Below are 14,169 nucleotides of genomic sequence, written 5' to 3'. Positions count from 1 at the left end.
CTTATTTTTAAATCTTTTTTTCGACGGCTAAGACTTATCAATCTATCATTTTACATGTCTCTTTATGTTAGATGTCCTCAAGCGTAACGCATCACTCTTTTTGTCATTGATAACTAAAAATTTTTTGCTTAATATATACATATATACCAAAATTGACTAAACAGGCAAGTATCAAACTAGAAAATGCCATTTTAAAGCTTTCTTTGCAGATTAAAAGTTCTCTACAATTTTAGGAATGAGAATTTCTCTATTCGCAGTTGCACAAGAGAGTGTTTTTTTTTTTTTTTATAAATTTGCTTTTGATTAATATCATATTAAGTATTAACTTGAGTGATATTGAAGAAATGAGTCCTCTTAAGTGACCTCCGAGAAAATAGATCGTCAACTTTTCTTGTCAGTGCTTACTTTTTTAAAATTTATGGGTACACATGAACACTATTAATTATCCAAACCCACTCCGGTTACCATCGAATATCGATGTTAAATTCCTCAGCGCCTGGGCACGCTGGAGAAGAGATCAACGGTTCTGATTTGCGCTGCAAACCCAATGTGTCACCATAAACCAGGGACCCACGACCCATACCACACCGCATGTTTTCGTCATTAATCTAATATGGAGTAATAAATTGCACGTGGCAAGATCATGTGTATTGCTGTCATGTCACCCGTGTAACCGTCGCCATTGATTGTTACCCCGCGTGGTGAAACGGTTGTTTTCAACGATTAAGTTGTGGGAATTTTCCTGACAAAGACCGAAAAGTCAACGGCTCCCTAACGTCCCCATCTAATTGGCCATTAATAGCTAAAATCAATTTGGTAGCGTGGGATTAATTGAATTCTTATTGAAATTTCATCCGAGTCATAAAGATTAGTTCGCAACTTTTAGTAACTTGTTATAATAGATAATAATAAAGTTTTAGGAATAAATCTTGACCTTAATAAATAGGTTATTTAATAAATAAGTTACTTATTTTCGAATTTTCATTTTTTAATAATTTATCTTTTTGTATTTATATGCAATTATGGAAGGTAAAGTCAGCTTCCCTCGCATTTAAAAACGAATAATTGAAAATTGTTTTCAAATTTAATGTCATTTTTAGAAATATATATGAACAAAGCATGCACACCCAAATTTTCTTTAAATCTATTATTCTCCTAATTAGTTTTGTATAATGCATGTATAGAAGTGACGTAACCTTTCCCTTTCTTATAATATCATCTTCACCGCCCACTAATTATTTTAATTTATTTTCGCCACCCCTATTATTCATTAACTTTCATTAAAAATTTATCTTTAAAAAAAAAAAAAAAAAAAAAAGAAACCAACTGTAAAAACATCCAAAGCAATGCATCTTCGAGCCAGTAAGAAGCAGAATTAATGGCGAAAACACACAAAAAATTTTATACTTAAAACTTATGAATTAGCCTATACCCCACATTAGGTACATGCCAAATTTTTTTCTCTGTCTCCACATGCAGCTTCCTGTTCGTGCGCTATAAAACAAATATTTTATATATATATGTAATAGTAACGCAAATTGGGTTCTTTCAAATGATTATCAGTATGGCTTCTTGCATGTGATGCTGCTTTGTTAAGCAACATTCATGAACAGCTCATATCTTTATCATCATCATCAATTCGTCATTGTTATGTTATCCTGAACGACAAGTAATATATGTACTTGCTAATTTAGCCATTTCTACTTTATTTGAAATATCAGACTCTGTGAGAGTGAGCCGTTACAGAAGGACTTTCTTTAGAAAGCTTGCTTGCGATCTGGGGTCAATAAGTAAGTTCATTTCTATGCAACCCTTATGTTTATATCTCCATTGAATGCAGTTATTATGTTTCAATGTTTCTGTGAGAGTCAGATTTTGGATGCTTTTTCTCTTTGTCTTTCTTGCATTTTTTCTCAGCAGCCAAACAGGGTAGGTGGCAGAAAGTCAATAAAGACTGAACCTAACTCAACTAGAACAGCTTCTAATATTGACCTAATTAGCAGACATTATCAGAAATGGATTCTCATTAGTCAATTCTTTCGTGGGAAAATGTAAAATAAACGTGTTTGTGTTCTTTTTTCTGATATATTCTTTCCAGTTTCTTGCAGATGTGAACAAGATTTGCAGAATCAAATCATTCTAGAACAGCTAAAAGCTTTGCTATTTTTTTATTTATTCTGAAGTGGGTGAGAAAATGAGTGGGAAAATGAACTTCTTGCCCATTTTCTCGGCAATTTTTTTCTTGGTGGGAACAATTTTCCTGCCAATCAAAGCCGACCCAGTTGAGGATAAGCAAGCATTACTCGATTTCATTCACAACATTCATAACTCAAGGTCTCTCAATTGGAATGAGAGCAGCTCACTGTGCAAGTCATGGACTGGAGTGACATGCAGTGCCGATCATTCCAGAGTTGTTGCCCTCAGGTTACCCGGTATGGCATTGCGCGGCGAAATTCCACCCAATACCATCGGCAGATTATCAGCTCTGCAGAATCTGAGTCTTAGATCCAATAGCCTCTCAGGTCTATTCCCTTCTGATTTCTCAAAACTCGAAAACTTGACCTCTCTTCACCTTCAGTTCAACAGTTTCTCCGGTCCATTGCCTTTGGATTTCTCGGTTTGGAATAATCTTACTGTTATTGATCTTTCAAACAATTTTTTCAATGCGAGTATCCCCGCGTCAATATCAAAATTGACTCACCTCTCAGCTTTAAATTTAGCGAACAATAGCCTCACAGGAACTCTGCCTCGTTCTCTTCAAAGATTTCCCAGTTGGGCATTCGCCGGTAACAATCTTTCATCGGAAAATGCCCGGCCTCCAGCTCTGCCAGTTCAGCCACCCGTTGCTGAACCATCAAGGAAAAAATCCACAAAATTAAGTGAACCTGCACTGTTGGGGATAGCACTAGGAGGTGTTGCATTGGCATTTGTCATATGCGCGCTTTTGATGATCTGTCGCTACAACAAACAAGACAATGATAGGATACCAGTGAAATCACAAAAGAAAGAGATGTCACTGAAGGAAGGGGTCTCTGGGAGCCATGATAAGAACAGCAAGCTCGTGTTCTTTGAAGGTTGTAATCTTGTTTTTGATTTGGAGGACTTGTTAAGAGCATCAGCTGAGGTGCTCGGAAAGGGAACATTCGGGACAGCATATAAGGCAGCTTTAGAGGATGCATCAACAGTTGTTGTGAAGAGGTTGAAGGAAGTGAACGTGGGAAAACGAGAGTTTGAGCAGCAGATGGAGATTGTTGGGGGTATAAGGCATGAGAATGTGGTTGCGTTGAGAGCTTATTACTATTCTAAAGATGAGAAGCTCATGGTGTATGACTATTTTGAGCAGGGCAGCGTCTCTGCAATGCTACATGGTAAGTTCAGTTCTTGTACAATCTGTAAAACAACCAGTACTACAATCATTCATCTTCATACCCTAATGCATCTTTAATTTGCAGGAAGACGAGGGGAGGGTCAGAGTTCTTTAGATTGGGATACCAGAGTAAGAATTGCAATTGGTGCGGCAAGAGGCATAGCTCACATTCATACTGAGAATGGGGGGAAACTTGTCCATGGAGGCATAAAAGCCTCAAATATTTTCCTCAACTCTCAAGGGCATGTCTGTGTGTCTGATATTGGATTGGCTGCTTTGATGAGTCCAATGCCGCCACCAGCTATGCGGGCAGCTGGGTACCGTGCCCCAGAAGTAACAGATACCCGGAAGGCAACCCAGGCGTCCGATGTCTTCAGTTTTGGGGTATTGCTGCTTGAGCTGCTTACTGGAAAATCCCCAATACATGCCACAGGTGGGGATGAAGTTGTTCACTTAGTGAGGTGGGTGAATTCTGTTGTTAGAGAAGAGTGGACGGCAGAAGTGTTTGATGTTGAGCTTTTGAGGTATCCCAATATAGAGGAAGAAATGGTAGAGATGTTACAAGTAGGAATGGCTTGTGTGGTGAGAATGCCAGAGGAGAGACCAAAAATGGCGGATGTACTAAAAATGGTGGAGGATATCCGGCGAGTGAAAGCAGAAAATCCTCCATCCACTGAAAATAGGTCAGAAATCTCAAGCTCAGCCGCAACACCAAAGGCAACTGAAACTGCATCTTCCTCTACTGCACATTTAGATTCTTTTTTATCATAGTAACCCAGTAGCAATTAGTGCAGGTGATACAATTTTCTCTTCATTATTTCTTAGTTGTTTTGTGAATCTTATGTTCCAATGACAATTTGGGTGGTGCTAACACTAGTTTAGCAACCTAATTCTGCTTAAGGTCGAAACGAAGTTAGGTTTCTGTCTATTTTATTGTTTAGTCATGGACTCTGTTCTTATGCATGTGGAGGTAAACGTTCTTGGTTGATCAATAATTATATAAATACAGTCACTTTGTCATTTGCAGGGTTGTGCGGTGGGCGGTGGGTGGATTCGTGAGATCTCACCTGCTCCTTTACTTAGATTTAATTTGATGGATCTAAATGTAAATTTATTTTGGTGCAAATGGGATATCTTGTCAAGCGAGAAAAGAAACATTAACTTGCATTAGATTCCATGTCTCACTTTTGCTTCTAAAATGAGAAAGCAACAGCTATTTATCAAGATATCACCAATCACTGGCATTCGGTTAGCTTTAGTTGGACATGATTTGCCGAAAAATGATCAAGAATCTGGAAGTGTGCACATCTTGTAAAGGTGTGCACATCTTGTAAAGGCCATATACGATTTTTTTATTTTTTTTTTATGGGCATATACGATTTGATTCTCAATAAAATGCCTACCCCCAAAATGATTGTATTTATGCTGTTGGAACGTAAAGATGGCTTCAGTTGCCATTCAGAATTAACCGACTTTGGCAAAAACACCAACTTCTCCTACCAATGATGCTTTCTATTAGAAATTTTTGGAAATGCGGGAAGTTCCTCCTCACTTTCCACTCTCTAGGGTAACATGAGCACCATACCATACAAATCAGATATCTACCTCAAGCAAATACCGTGATGTAGATGCAGTAAGGAAATTTTAAATGATTTAGTGAGCATCACAGCGATGTCTACGGTTGCAAAACAATTTAATATTGATTTTCCAGGTAATTGCATTTCATACATCCAGTGGAAACTGTTTAATAAGAATAAAATTACACTAACTTTTTTTCATAAAAGGAAAAAGAATCACGCTCTATTTCAAATACCAAAAGGATAAGCTACATATTTCCATGTGAGGAGTTGAGCTCAATTCTGCATACAGCCACTTATGCAATGACCAAAGAATATTTTACCTTTACAATGAAGACTTCCATCCCTCTGCAAAAGTCTACAAACATGTTAAAGCAAGTTTAAGCTGATTCTGATTTTGTCAAAATTCTTGTTTTAATGCCTCCTGCAACACAGAAAAATATGAAGCTTCAGAAGCACATAAAAATCAGCACAACCCATAACCAAATCTGTTGTGTATTACTGGAGATTTTGTCATTCTAAGGGGTGTGTGTGTGTAGTCACAAACCTTCTACTTCCTCAAATACAACTTCCTTCACCAATTCAGCAGCTGCGTGGTACTCAAAACTGCAAAAGGTATGGACAAAACACATTATTCATCAAGAACAATCTCAAGGACAGATAGAGAAAACAAAAAAAGAAATAAGAAACAATAACAAATTGAATAGATTAAATGGCACAACCGCTAGTATGGCAATGTCCACGATGACATCTAAATAAATTATATGTAGGACATTATAATCCAATAAAAGGATGTGAAGACTCTCAAGTACCATTTTCCTGATTATGATTTCATGGTTGAGAGAATCAATTTATGAATGGCCTAGCTTTCTAAAAGCATCTATAATGTGATCTTACAAGTTGGTCAACGTTCTCTCTCTTTTCTCCAGCACTTTGTTTTTTCCCCCCTTTCCTTTCTGTAGCTGGAGTTGCATATAAAACCTTGACCATTGAAGTACAATAATAACTTTAGCAACTAAGATCCCAAACATTTGTGCAGATTCACAAATCCTAGTTAGGGAAGCCAGCATATGAGCAACAATAAGCCTTGCCAGATGATCAATCAATTTACAGATTGCTCAACTCTCATGGGTTGAGAAGATATACCAACCTCCATGTTTACTAATGAACTTAATGGTGGAACAGTTGACTCAAATTTACAACCCCAGTACCCCGTTAACATTCAATAAAGGTTCTGATCAAATACTGACAAAGAAAACATAAATATAAATGGCATAAAGTCTTGTTACCTATTGGAAAAAGCCACCTCAAGTTCCTCAGATGCACCCTTCGTAGCTTCAACAAGCACAGTGACAATTTCTGTTTTTCGCGTACTAGCCATAAGTAGGTCATACTCTGAAGGGATGATAATCGCAAAGAAATTATCACTCAGTTCACTCAAACACATCTTCTCTACAGCTGCCAGGGCTATGCGACGTTTAAGAGCATCAGTCTCCGGATCCACAAGGTAAATTGCAAAGTCAGTAATTAAAAGTATGCGACGTTTCATCTTCCCGGAACCAGTAAACTTCAAAATTTTATCAGCAAAAAGAACTTGCTTGTCACCTGCACAAATCAAATTTTAATTAGGTGTAGGTACACAAGAGCACTTTGAATAAAACATTCTAATGTTCCAACAGACAACAGTAATTATAATGTTCCAACAGACACCAGTCCCCAATTGAATGGCTAGGATTTCCTACATAACATGCTCTCTCAATGAAGGGATAAAAAACCAAAGAAACACTATCTATTTCTAGCTATCTTACTCTATCTCTTTTCATATGCATGCAGGCTTATATGTGATCAAATTTCTGCATTTTGTACACATGTGATTCCTTGTTTTAAGAGATGTTCGAAGTTGAAAGAAAGGCAAATAAAATAATTTTTGGTAAATTGAACTAATACAATTCCCAAGCAAGTTCCACCTCCCCTAACAATATGATTTATCATTGGATAGCATAATGACTATTTTGAAAATCCATTTAAATCCAAGTGTTAAATGAAAATAATAAATGGGCAAACCTCTAGACTTCCGAAACATTAAGCCTAAGTACAACACTCCAGCCAAAAAACTTTGCCCAATCGGAAAACCTAAAATTCTTTCAAGCTCAAGCGTCGGCACCACTCAACAAATTCAGCTCCATCTCAACAACTTAAGACTGTACAATGATTTTTCAAACACCAATCCTGATCAGAAACCAACAAATACAGCTCCATCTCAATACCTTCAAGTCAACATGATCAACTAAAATAAAAGGAAGTGCTTTTAGAATTAAAACCACTTCTTACATGTAAATTATCTAACCTTCTTCAAAATACTTTCACTTTTACCAAAAAAGAAATGGTGCTTTTTACACAAGCATCCTAAAACTACATGTTTAATTGCTGCTTCACATTTCCTATGTTAGAATGGAGTAAAAACTGTCAAACAATTAGATCTTCTGCTGCGACGCAATGAATTATTCGATAATCAAAATTAAAAAAAGGACACGGTTTTTTCCGAAGCGATGACCTTGTTTTTGCAGAATCTTCATTAAGTACGGATGCGACGCAACGTCGAGGTAGTCGCCTTTGTAGTCTCGATGAAGCGAAGCCTTTCGACGGACTTTGATTCCCATAAACGGCTCTTGATCCTCGGTCACATTGTTCTCCGACGGTCTCAGCCTATTCGAATTATCGTCGTCGTCGTCGCGGCCATCCCGATCCTCGTCTTCGACGTCGTCGTATTTCGGAGGCTCCGATTCCTCGAGTTGGACTCGCCGGTTCGGTCTGTACCGGTCCATTTCGGAAGCGTAAAGGCGAGTCGCTCTCTGAATGGATCGGCCTACGCGCTGCTGAGTTGTTTACTTTTGTTCCTGGGCAAGCGAGAGATGACGATTGTGGCGCACGTTAGCCACGTCAGCTTTTTTGGTCCCACTGGACTCTATCTGTCACGTGTGCTTGGTCAACCTTTTTGGTACAGTGAATCAGGACCGTTCAATTTGTTCGGATTCACTTTACGCGTTGTCTCGGCTCTCACAGCTCATTGGTTTGATGGATCTTTATTCTTTAACAATCGTATGACGAAAGATTAATCAATATTTTTTATTTTGAAAACAATGGTTAATAAATATTAAATTAAACTAACCTTGGCATCCTTTTTTTAATTACACAGAGTTTTTTTAAATCAAACTTTTATTATTAATTTTTTTATAAATAGACATTAAATAATTCATATTAAATAAAAAATTAAAAAATAAAATTAAATAAACATTAATAATTATTAGATAAGTTATACTAAATAAACAATTATTCTTATTTTTTAACAATTATAAAGTAGTGTATTGTTGAAGTGTGAGCTCTGAAACTGATTTCCAGAAATCCATACGACATGTCAGTTCGTGATTGGAACGGAATACGACTGGTCGGTTAAGATCATTCAAAGCTGTATGACAAGATGTTCATTCATCTATCTGTGAGTAAGTGAAGCACGTGGCCATCACATGCTTCCACTTATCCATACGACTTTGCTGAGTGCCGTTTTAGAGCCTGCATTTAACATGAAGCAAACACGTGGCTCAGAGGTCGTTATGTTCTGTTACAAGAGCGGGAAAATCTGGGTCTTATTGACAGAGGAGAGCTGACTGGTGGGGGGATTTTCTGGGCTCTCTTAAGCGTGTATATATAGCCTTAAGGGATACGGAATCAGTGTGTGTGATGCTTGTAATTTCATCTTAAAACTTGTATCTTGTTCCTGGTGAAAGAATAAAGATTGTTGCTCTGTTCTTCAGTGGATGTAAGCCATCTCCAGGCTGAACCACTTAAACTGTTTTCTCGTTTGTTGCTGTTCTTTAGCTTCTTCTGTGTATCTTTTATTTTGTTTCTTAGTCAAGCATCAGAGTGTTTAGAGCAGTCTTGGGGAATCTTGGTTGATTAAATTCGATCAAGGCTCAACAAATTGGTATCAGAGCCCAACAACTCTGATTCTTGTTCCAAGAAATGGCAACCTCTAAGTTTCAAGTAGAAAAATTTACTGGAGAGAATGACTTCCATCTATGGAGACTCAAGATGAGAGCTTTGTTGGTTCACCAAGGGCTTGAAGAAACATTGGGTGATCCAAGATCTGAAAAGAAGCCTAGCAAGCTCAGTGAAGAAGAAATGCAAGAGGCATTAGACAAGGCTCATAGCACCTTAATCTTGAGTCTGGGAGATGGAGTTCTGAGGGAAGTGGGGGATCAAACAACTGCTGCAGGCCTCTGGAAGAAATTAGAAGACCTATATACGAAGAAGTCCCTAACCAAGAGACTTTGCACCAAGAAGAGGCTGTATACATTGCAGATGGAGGAAGGTAGCTCTCTGGCAAATCACATTGATCACTTCAACAGGATCATTCTTGATCTTGAAGATATCAATGTGAAACTGGAAGATGAAGACAAGGCAATAATCTTGTTATCATCTCTCCCACCCTCCTATGAACATTTCGTGGACACACTGCTATATGGAAGGCAGTCAATAACCATGGCTGATGTGAAAGACTCTCTCAGCTCAAAAGAGGTTACAAGGAAGTCAGAAGTAAAAGATGGAGAAGGCTTAACAGCAAGGGGTAGACCAGAGAAGAAGGATTACAGTAACAAGAATAGAAAACGCAGCAAATCTAAGTCAAAGAGTAAAAATCTGAAATGTTTCCAGTGCCACAAGGAGGGACATTTCAAGAAGGACTGTCCAGAGAGAAAGAACAAGGATAGAGATGGACCCAAGAAGAATGGAGATGCTGCTGTTGCATCAGATGAAAAGGATGATGAAGGCTATGACTCAGCTGGTGTTCTTCTAGTCACTGGAACTCAAACCAATGGTAAGTGGGTGTTGGATTCTGGATGCACTTATCACATGTGCCCTGATAAAAATCTTTTTTCCAGTTATAGAGTTTTTAATGGTGGGGAAGTCATGATGGGAAACAACTCACTTTGTAAAGTAGTTGGACTTGGAACCATTAGGCTTAAGATGTTTGATGGGGTGATTAGGGAATTAAGTGAAGTAAGACATGTTCCTGAGCTAAAAAGGAACTTAATATCCCTAGGGATCCTTGATCAAATAGGCTGTATCATTAAAATGGAATCTGGGGTTATGAAGATAATTAGAGGGTCCATGGTGATAATGAAAGGGGCTAAGAATAATGGCTTGTATGTGCTGCAAGGGACAGCCATTATAGGGGATGTTAGTGTCTCAACTAGCATGAATCCAAACAAAACACTAATGTGGCACATGAGATTGGGGCATATGAGTGAAAGAGGGATGAAGATATTAGAAAGACAGGGAGTCTTGGGGGATGATAAGATAGGTCCTGTTGAGTTCTGTGAGGTATGTGTCCTAGGAAAATCCTCTAGAACTAGCTTCAAAACTGCAGTGCATAAGACCAAAGGAACCTTAGATTACATCCACTCTGATCTGTGGGGACCAGCACAGACAACTTCTTTAGGTGGAGCTAAATACTTCCTATCCTTGATTGATGACTATTCTAGAATGGTTTGGGTGTATATCTTAAAGAGTAAGACTGAAGTCTTTGAGAAGTTTAAGCAGTGGAAAGCACTGGTAGAAACACAAACATGTAGAAAAGTCAAGAGGCTAAGGACTGATAATGGTTTAGAATTTTGCAATCAATTGTTTAATGATTTCTGTGCTCAGAATGGAGTTGTAAGACACAAGACAGTAAGGCACACTCCACAGCAAAATGGACTTGCTGAGAGGATGAATAGAACTCTCATGGACAAAGTAAGATGTCTGCTAATTCACTCTAAACTTCCTCAGTCCTTATGGGCTGAAACACTGATGACAGCTTGCTACTTAGTCAATAGAAGTCCATCCAGTGGCATAGACTTTAAAACACCTGTAGAAATGTGGTCAGGCAGAGCTGCTAACTATTCTGATTTGAAGATATTTGGCTGCCCTGCATTTGCACATATAAAGCAAGGAAAGCTTGAGCCCAGGGCTCTGAAATGTGTCTTTCTTGGATATCCAGAGGGTGTGAAGGGCTATAGGCTCTGGTGTACTGATCTAAAACCACCTAGGTGCATAGTCAGTAGAGATGTGGTTTTCAATGAGCAAGAAATGCTTAAGAGCTATGTGCAGAAGCTTGAAAACTCAGACAAAGACACTGGTGTACTGAGAGATCAGATTAAGGTGGAGCTTACTGGAAAATCTGGAGATACAACTTCATATGAGGCATCAGAGGATGAAGAAAGAGATGCAGAAGATTCTGATGGAATTTCAGAAAAACAAACAACATTGCATGATTATCAGCTGGCCAGGGATAGAGAAAGGAGAGAGATAAGGGCACCAAAGAAGTATGCATATGCAGATCTAATTGCATATGCATTAACAGCAGCCCATGAACTGGATTATGATGAACCTAAAACCTACAAGGAAGCTGTTTCAGGGAAGAATGCAGACCAGTGGTTGAAAGCCATGAAGGAAGAAATGGATTCTTTATATAAGAATGACACCTGGACACTTGTGAAAAAACCAGACAAGAAAAAAGTGATAGGATGCAAATGGGTGTACAAACTCAAGCAGGGTATCACAGGAGTGGAACCAGTGAGATTCAAAGCCAGACTTGTTGCAAAGGGCTTCACTCAAAAGGAGGGGATTGACTTTACTGAGATATTTTCACCTGTAGTAAGGCATGCCTCTATAAGAATCATCTTGTCACTGGTGGCTGTAAACAACATGCATTTAGAACAAATGGATGTAAAAACAGCATTCTTACATGGGGAATTACAAGAGTACATAGTAATGGCTCAGCCTGAAGGATTCACAGACAAATCAAAGGCTGACTGGGTTTGTCATCTGAAGAAGTCTCTGTATGGACTCAAACAGTCCCCAAGGCAGTGGTACCTCAGGTTTGACAGCTTTATGTTAGAGCAGAAATTTCAGAGGTGTAACTTGGACTGTTGTGTTTACTTCAGAGAAGATTCAGGCATGATGGTTTATCTAGTATTGTATGTAGATGACATGCTTATTGCCAGTGTGAGCATGAGCTTAATTGAAGACCTGAAACAGAAGCTTAAAGGAGAGTTTGACATGAAGGATCTTGGTCCAGCAAAGAAAATTCTGGGAATGCAGCTACACAGGGATAGAAAAGTTGGTACTTTGTTTCTCAGTCAGGAAGAATACATCAGAAGGGTAATTGACAAGTTTGGAATGGCAAACTCAAAGCCAGTTCAAACACCCTTAGCACCTCACTTCAGATTATCAGATCAGTTGTGTCCAAAAACAGAAGCTGAAATATCTGACATGATAAATATACCTTATGCAAGTGCTGTAGGTTGCTTGATGTATGCTATGGTCTTAACTAGGCCTGATTTATCCTATGCTGTGAGTGTTGTAAGCAGGTATATGGCAAACCCTGGGAAGGAACACTGGAGGGCTGTAAAATGGATTCTCAGATACCTAAATGGGACAGCAACATATGGGTTAATGTATGGAGGACCAAGACAAGATGACAGTCAGATTGTTGGTTATGTGGACTCAGATTATGCTGGGAATCTGGATAGAAGAAGATCACTTACAGGATATCTCTTCACACTCAACAACTGCACTGTCAATTGGAAAGCTCAACTACAGAGTGTTGTGGCACTTTCAACCACAGAAGCTGAATACACAGCTGCTGCAGAAGCAGTTAAAGAAGCCATCTGGCTTAAAGGAATGCTTAAAGAACTTGGTATTGATCAAAGGTCAATAGTGATAAACTGTGATAGCCAAAGTGCAATATGTCTGAGCAAAAATCAGACACACCATGAGAGGACCAAGCACATCGATATCAAGTTGCATTTCATAAGGCTGGAAGTGTTAAGAGCAACTGTGAAGCTGCAGAAGATCCATACAGATAAAAATGTTGCAGATATACTGACTAAACCAGTGACAACTGCTAAGTTCAAGCTTTGCTTAGAATTAGCAGGAATCTGTCAAAAATAAGTGACAGACAGTTAAAGAGAAGAGTAACAGGTTCATGAGGGTTTCAAGCTCAAGGTGGAGATTGTTGAAGTGTGAGCTCTGAAACTGATTTCCAGAAATCCATACGACATGTCAGTTCGTGATTGGAACGGAATACGACTGGTCGGTTAAGATCATTCAAAGCTGTATGACAAGATGTTCATTCATCTATCTGTGAGTAAGTGAAGCACGTGGCCATCACATGCTTCCACTTATCCATACGACTTTGCTGAGTGCCGTTTTAGAGCCTGCATTTAACATGAAGCAAACACGTGGCTCAGAGGTCGTTATGTTCTGTTACAAGAGCGGGAAAATCTGGGTCTTATTGACAGAGGAGAGCTGACTGGTGGGGGGATTTTCTGGGCTCTCTTAAGCGTGTATATATAGCCTTAAGGGATACGGAATCAGTGTGTGTGATGCTTGTAATTTCATCTTAAAACTTGTATCTTGTTCCTGGTGAAAGAATAAAGATTGTTGCTCTGTTCTTCAGTGGATGTAAGCCATCTCCAGGCTGAACCACTTAAACTGTTTTCTCGTTTGTTGCTGTTCTTTAGCTTCTTCTGTGTATCTTTTATTTTGTTTCTTAGTCAAGCATCAGAGTGTTTAGAGCAGTCTTGGGGAATCTTGGTTGATTAAATTCGATCAAGGCTCAACATGTATCATATTTATATTCATGTATTGTTTTGGTTTTATAACATCATCCTAAATTCCCAATCGAAGCATCTACCGTTGGTAGTGTGATGAACTAAAAATCGTGCAAGGAAATAGAATATTCAAAAGTGAATACTATTCTTAGCAGTATAATTGGAACAAATATGATCATCGAATATACAAAATCGTTGAATAATTTTCAAGAAATTATACACTTAATAATCGGACATATGATCTGGTCTTAAAATTTGCATCTTCTGGAAATGGTGACTGCATGTCGACACCAATTGGACTATACATTGTTAACGTTCCAATCTGCTTCGCTTCTTTACACAATTCCAAAAGCAAAACAGAAAGCGACATCGTTTCGAGGCAGACACGTGAAAACGACATCGTAACAACCGTAAAGATAAAAGATTCCCACCACGCGAGAAATTAAATGTATGTAAGCCAAACATAAAAAGCTTCGCCTGTTACAGCTTACGACTTATTTTCGGCGGCAACTTTCGGCGAAATTTTGGTTAAACGTAGAGGAGACGCCAAGTTGGCCCCGCCAGTAAGAAG

At 38.6% G+C, this 14,169-nt stretch overlaps 2 protein-coding genes across 3 annotated transcripts; one reads left to right on the top strand and one right to left on the bottom strand.

The window, feature by feature from the left end:
• Positions 1–1,496: 1,496 nt before the first annotated feature.
• On the top strand, positions 1,497–4,389 carry LOC102614989 (probable inactive receptor kinase At4g23740). 2 transcript variants are annotated; one of them, XM_025102893.2, is made up of 3 exons: positions 1,497–1,790; positions 2,109–3,368; positions 3,453–4,389. In XM_025102893.2, exons 2-3 carry the CDS (start codon positions 2,195–2,197, stop codon positions 4,136–4,138), a joined length of 1,860 nt encoding a protein of 619 aa, XP_024958661.2. In that variant the 5' UTR covers positions 1,497–1,790; positions 2,109–2,194; the 3' UTR covers positions 4,139–4,389. The 2 variants fall into 2 exon arrangements, with proteins under 2 accessions (XP_024958661.2, XP_006490586.2); XM_006490523.4 differs by having other exon boundaries at positions 1,498–1,790; positions 2,099–3,368.
• Positions 4,390–5,043: 654 nt separating this feature from the next.
• On the bottom strand, positions 5,044–7,834 carry LOC102614688 (uncharacterized). The gene is made up of 4 exons (XM_006490522.4): positions 7,499–7,834; positions 6,234–6,549; positions 5,492–5,550; positions 5,044–5,368 (listed from the first exon to the last, which is right to left on the bottom strand). The coding sequence occupies exons 1-4, from the start codon at positions 7,767–7,769 to the stop codon at positions 5,325–5,327; spliced, it is 690 nt and encodes a 229-aa protein (XP_006490585.2). The 5' UTR covers positions 7,770–7,834; the 3' UTR covers positions 5,044–5,324.
• Between the last annotated feature and the right edge of the window lie 6,335 nt (positions 7,835–14,169).

Source organism: Citrus sinensis, chromosome 9, assembly GCF_022201045.2.
Source record: "Citrus sinensis cultivar Valencia sweet orange chromosome 9, DVS_A1.0, whole genome shotgun sequence".
NCBI classification, from domain to species: domain Eukaryota; kingdom Viridiplantae; phylum Streptophyta; class Magnoliopsida; order Sapindales; family Rutaceae; genus Citrus; species Citrus sinensis.
Note: the sequence above shows the minus strand (reverse complement) of the source record. Positions and strands in the feature narration are given on the sequence as shown.

What these genes read in the sequence shown, in the direction of transcription:
- LOC102614989 (XM_025102893.2), top strand. Translation starts at nt 2,195, where the DNA reads ATGAGTGGGAAAATGAACTTCTTGCCCATTTTCTCGGCAATTTTTTTC. An exon ending in CGTCTCTGCAATGCTACATG is followed by an intron (nt 3,369 to 3,452) that starts GTAAGTTCAGTT and finishes TTTAATTTGCAG; the next exon opens with GAAGACGAGGGGAGGGTCAG.
- LOC102614688 (XM_006490522.4), bottom strand. Translation starts at nt 7,769, where the DNA reads ATGGACCGGTACAGACCGAACCGGCGAGTCCAACTCGAGGAATCGGAG. An exon ending in GAGGTGGCTTTTTCCAATAG is followed by an intron (nt 5,551 to 6,233) that starts GTAACAAGACTT and finishes TACCTTTTGCAG; the next exon opens with TTTTGAGTACCACGCAGCTG. An exon ending in TGTATTTGAGGAAGTAGAAG is followed by an intron (nt 5,369 to 5,491) that starts GTTTGTGACTAC and finishes TCTGTGTTGCAG; the next exon opens with GAGGCATTAAAACAAGAATT.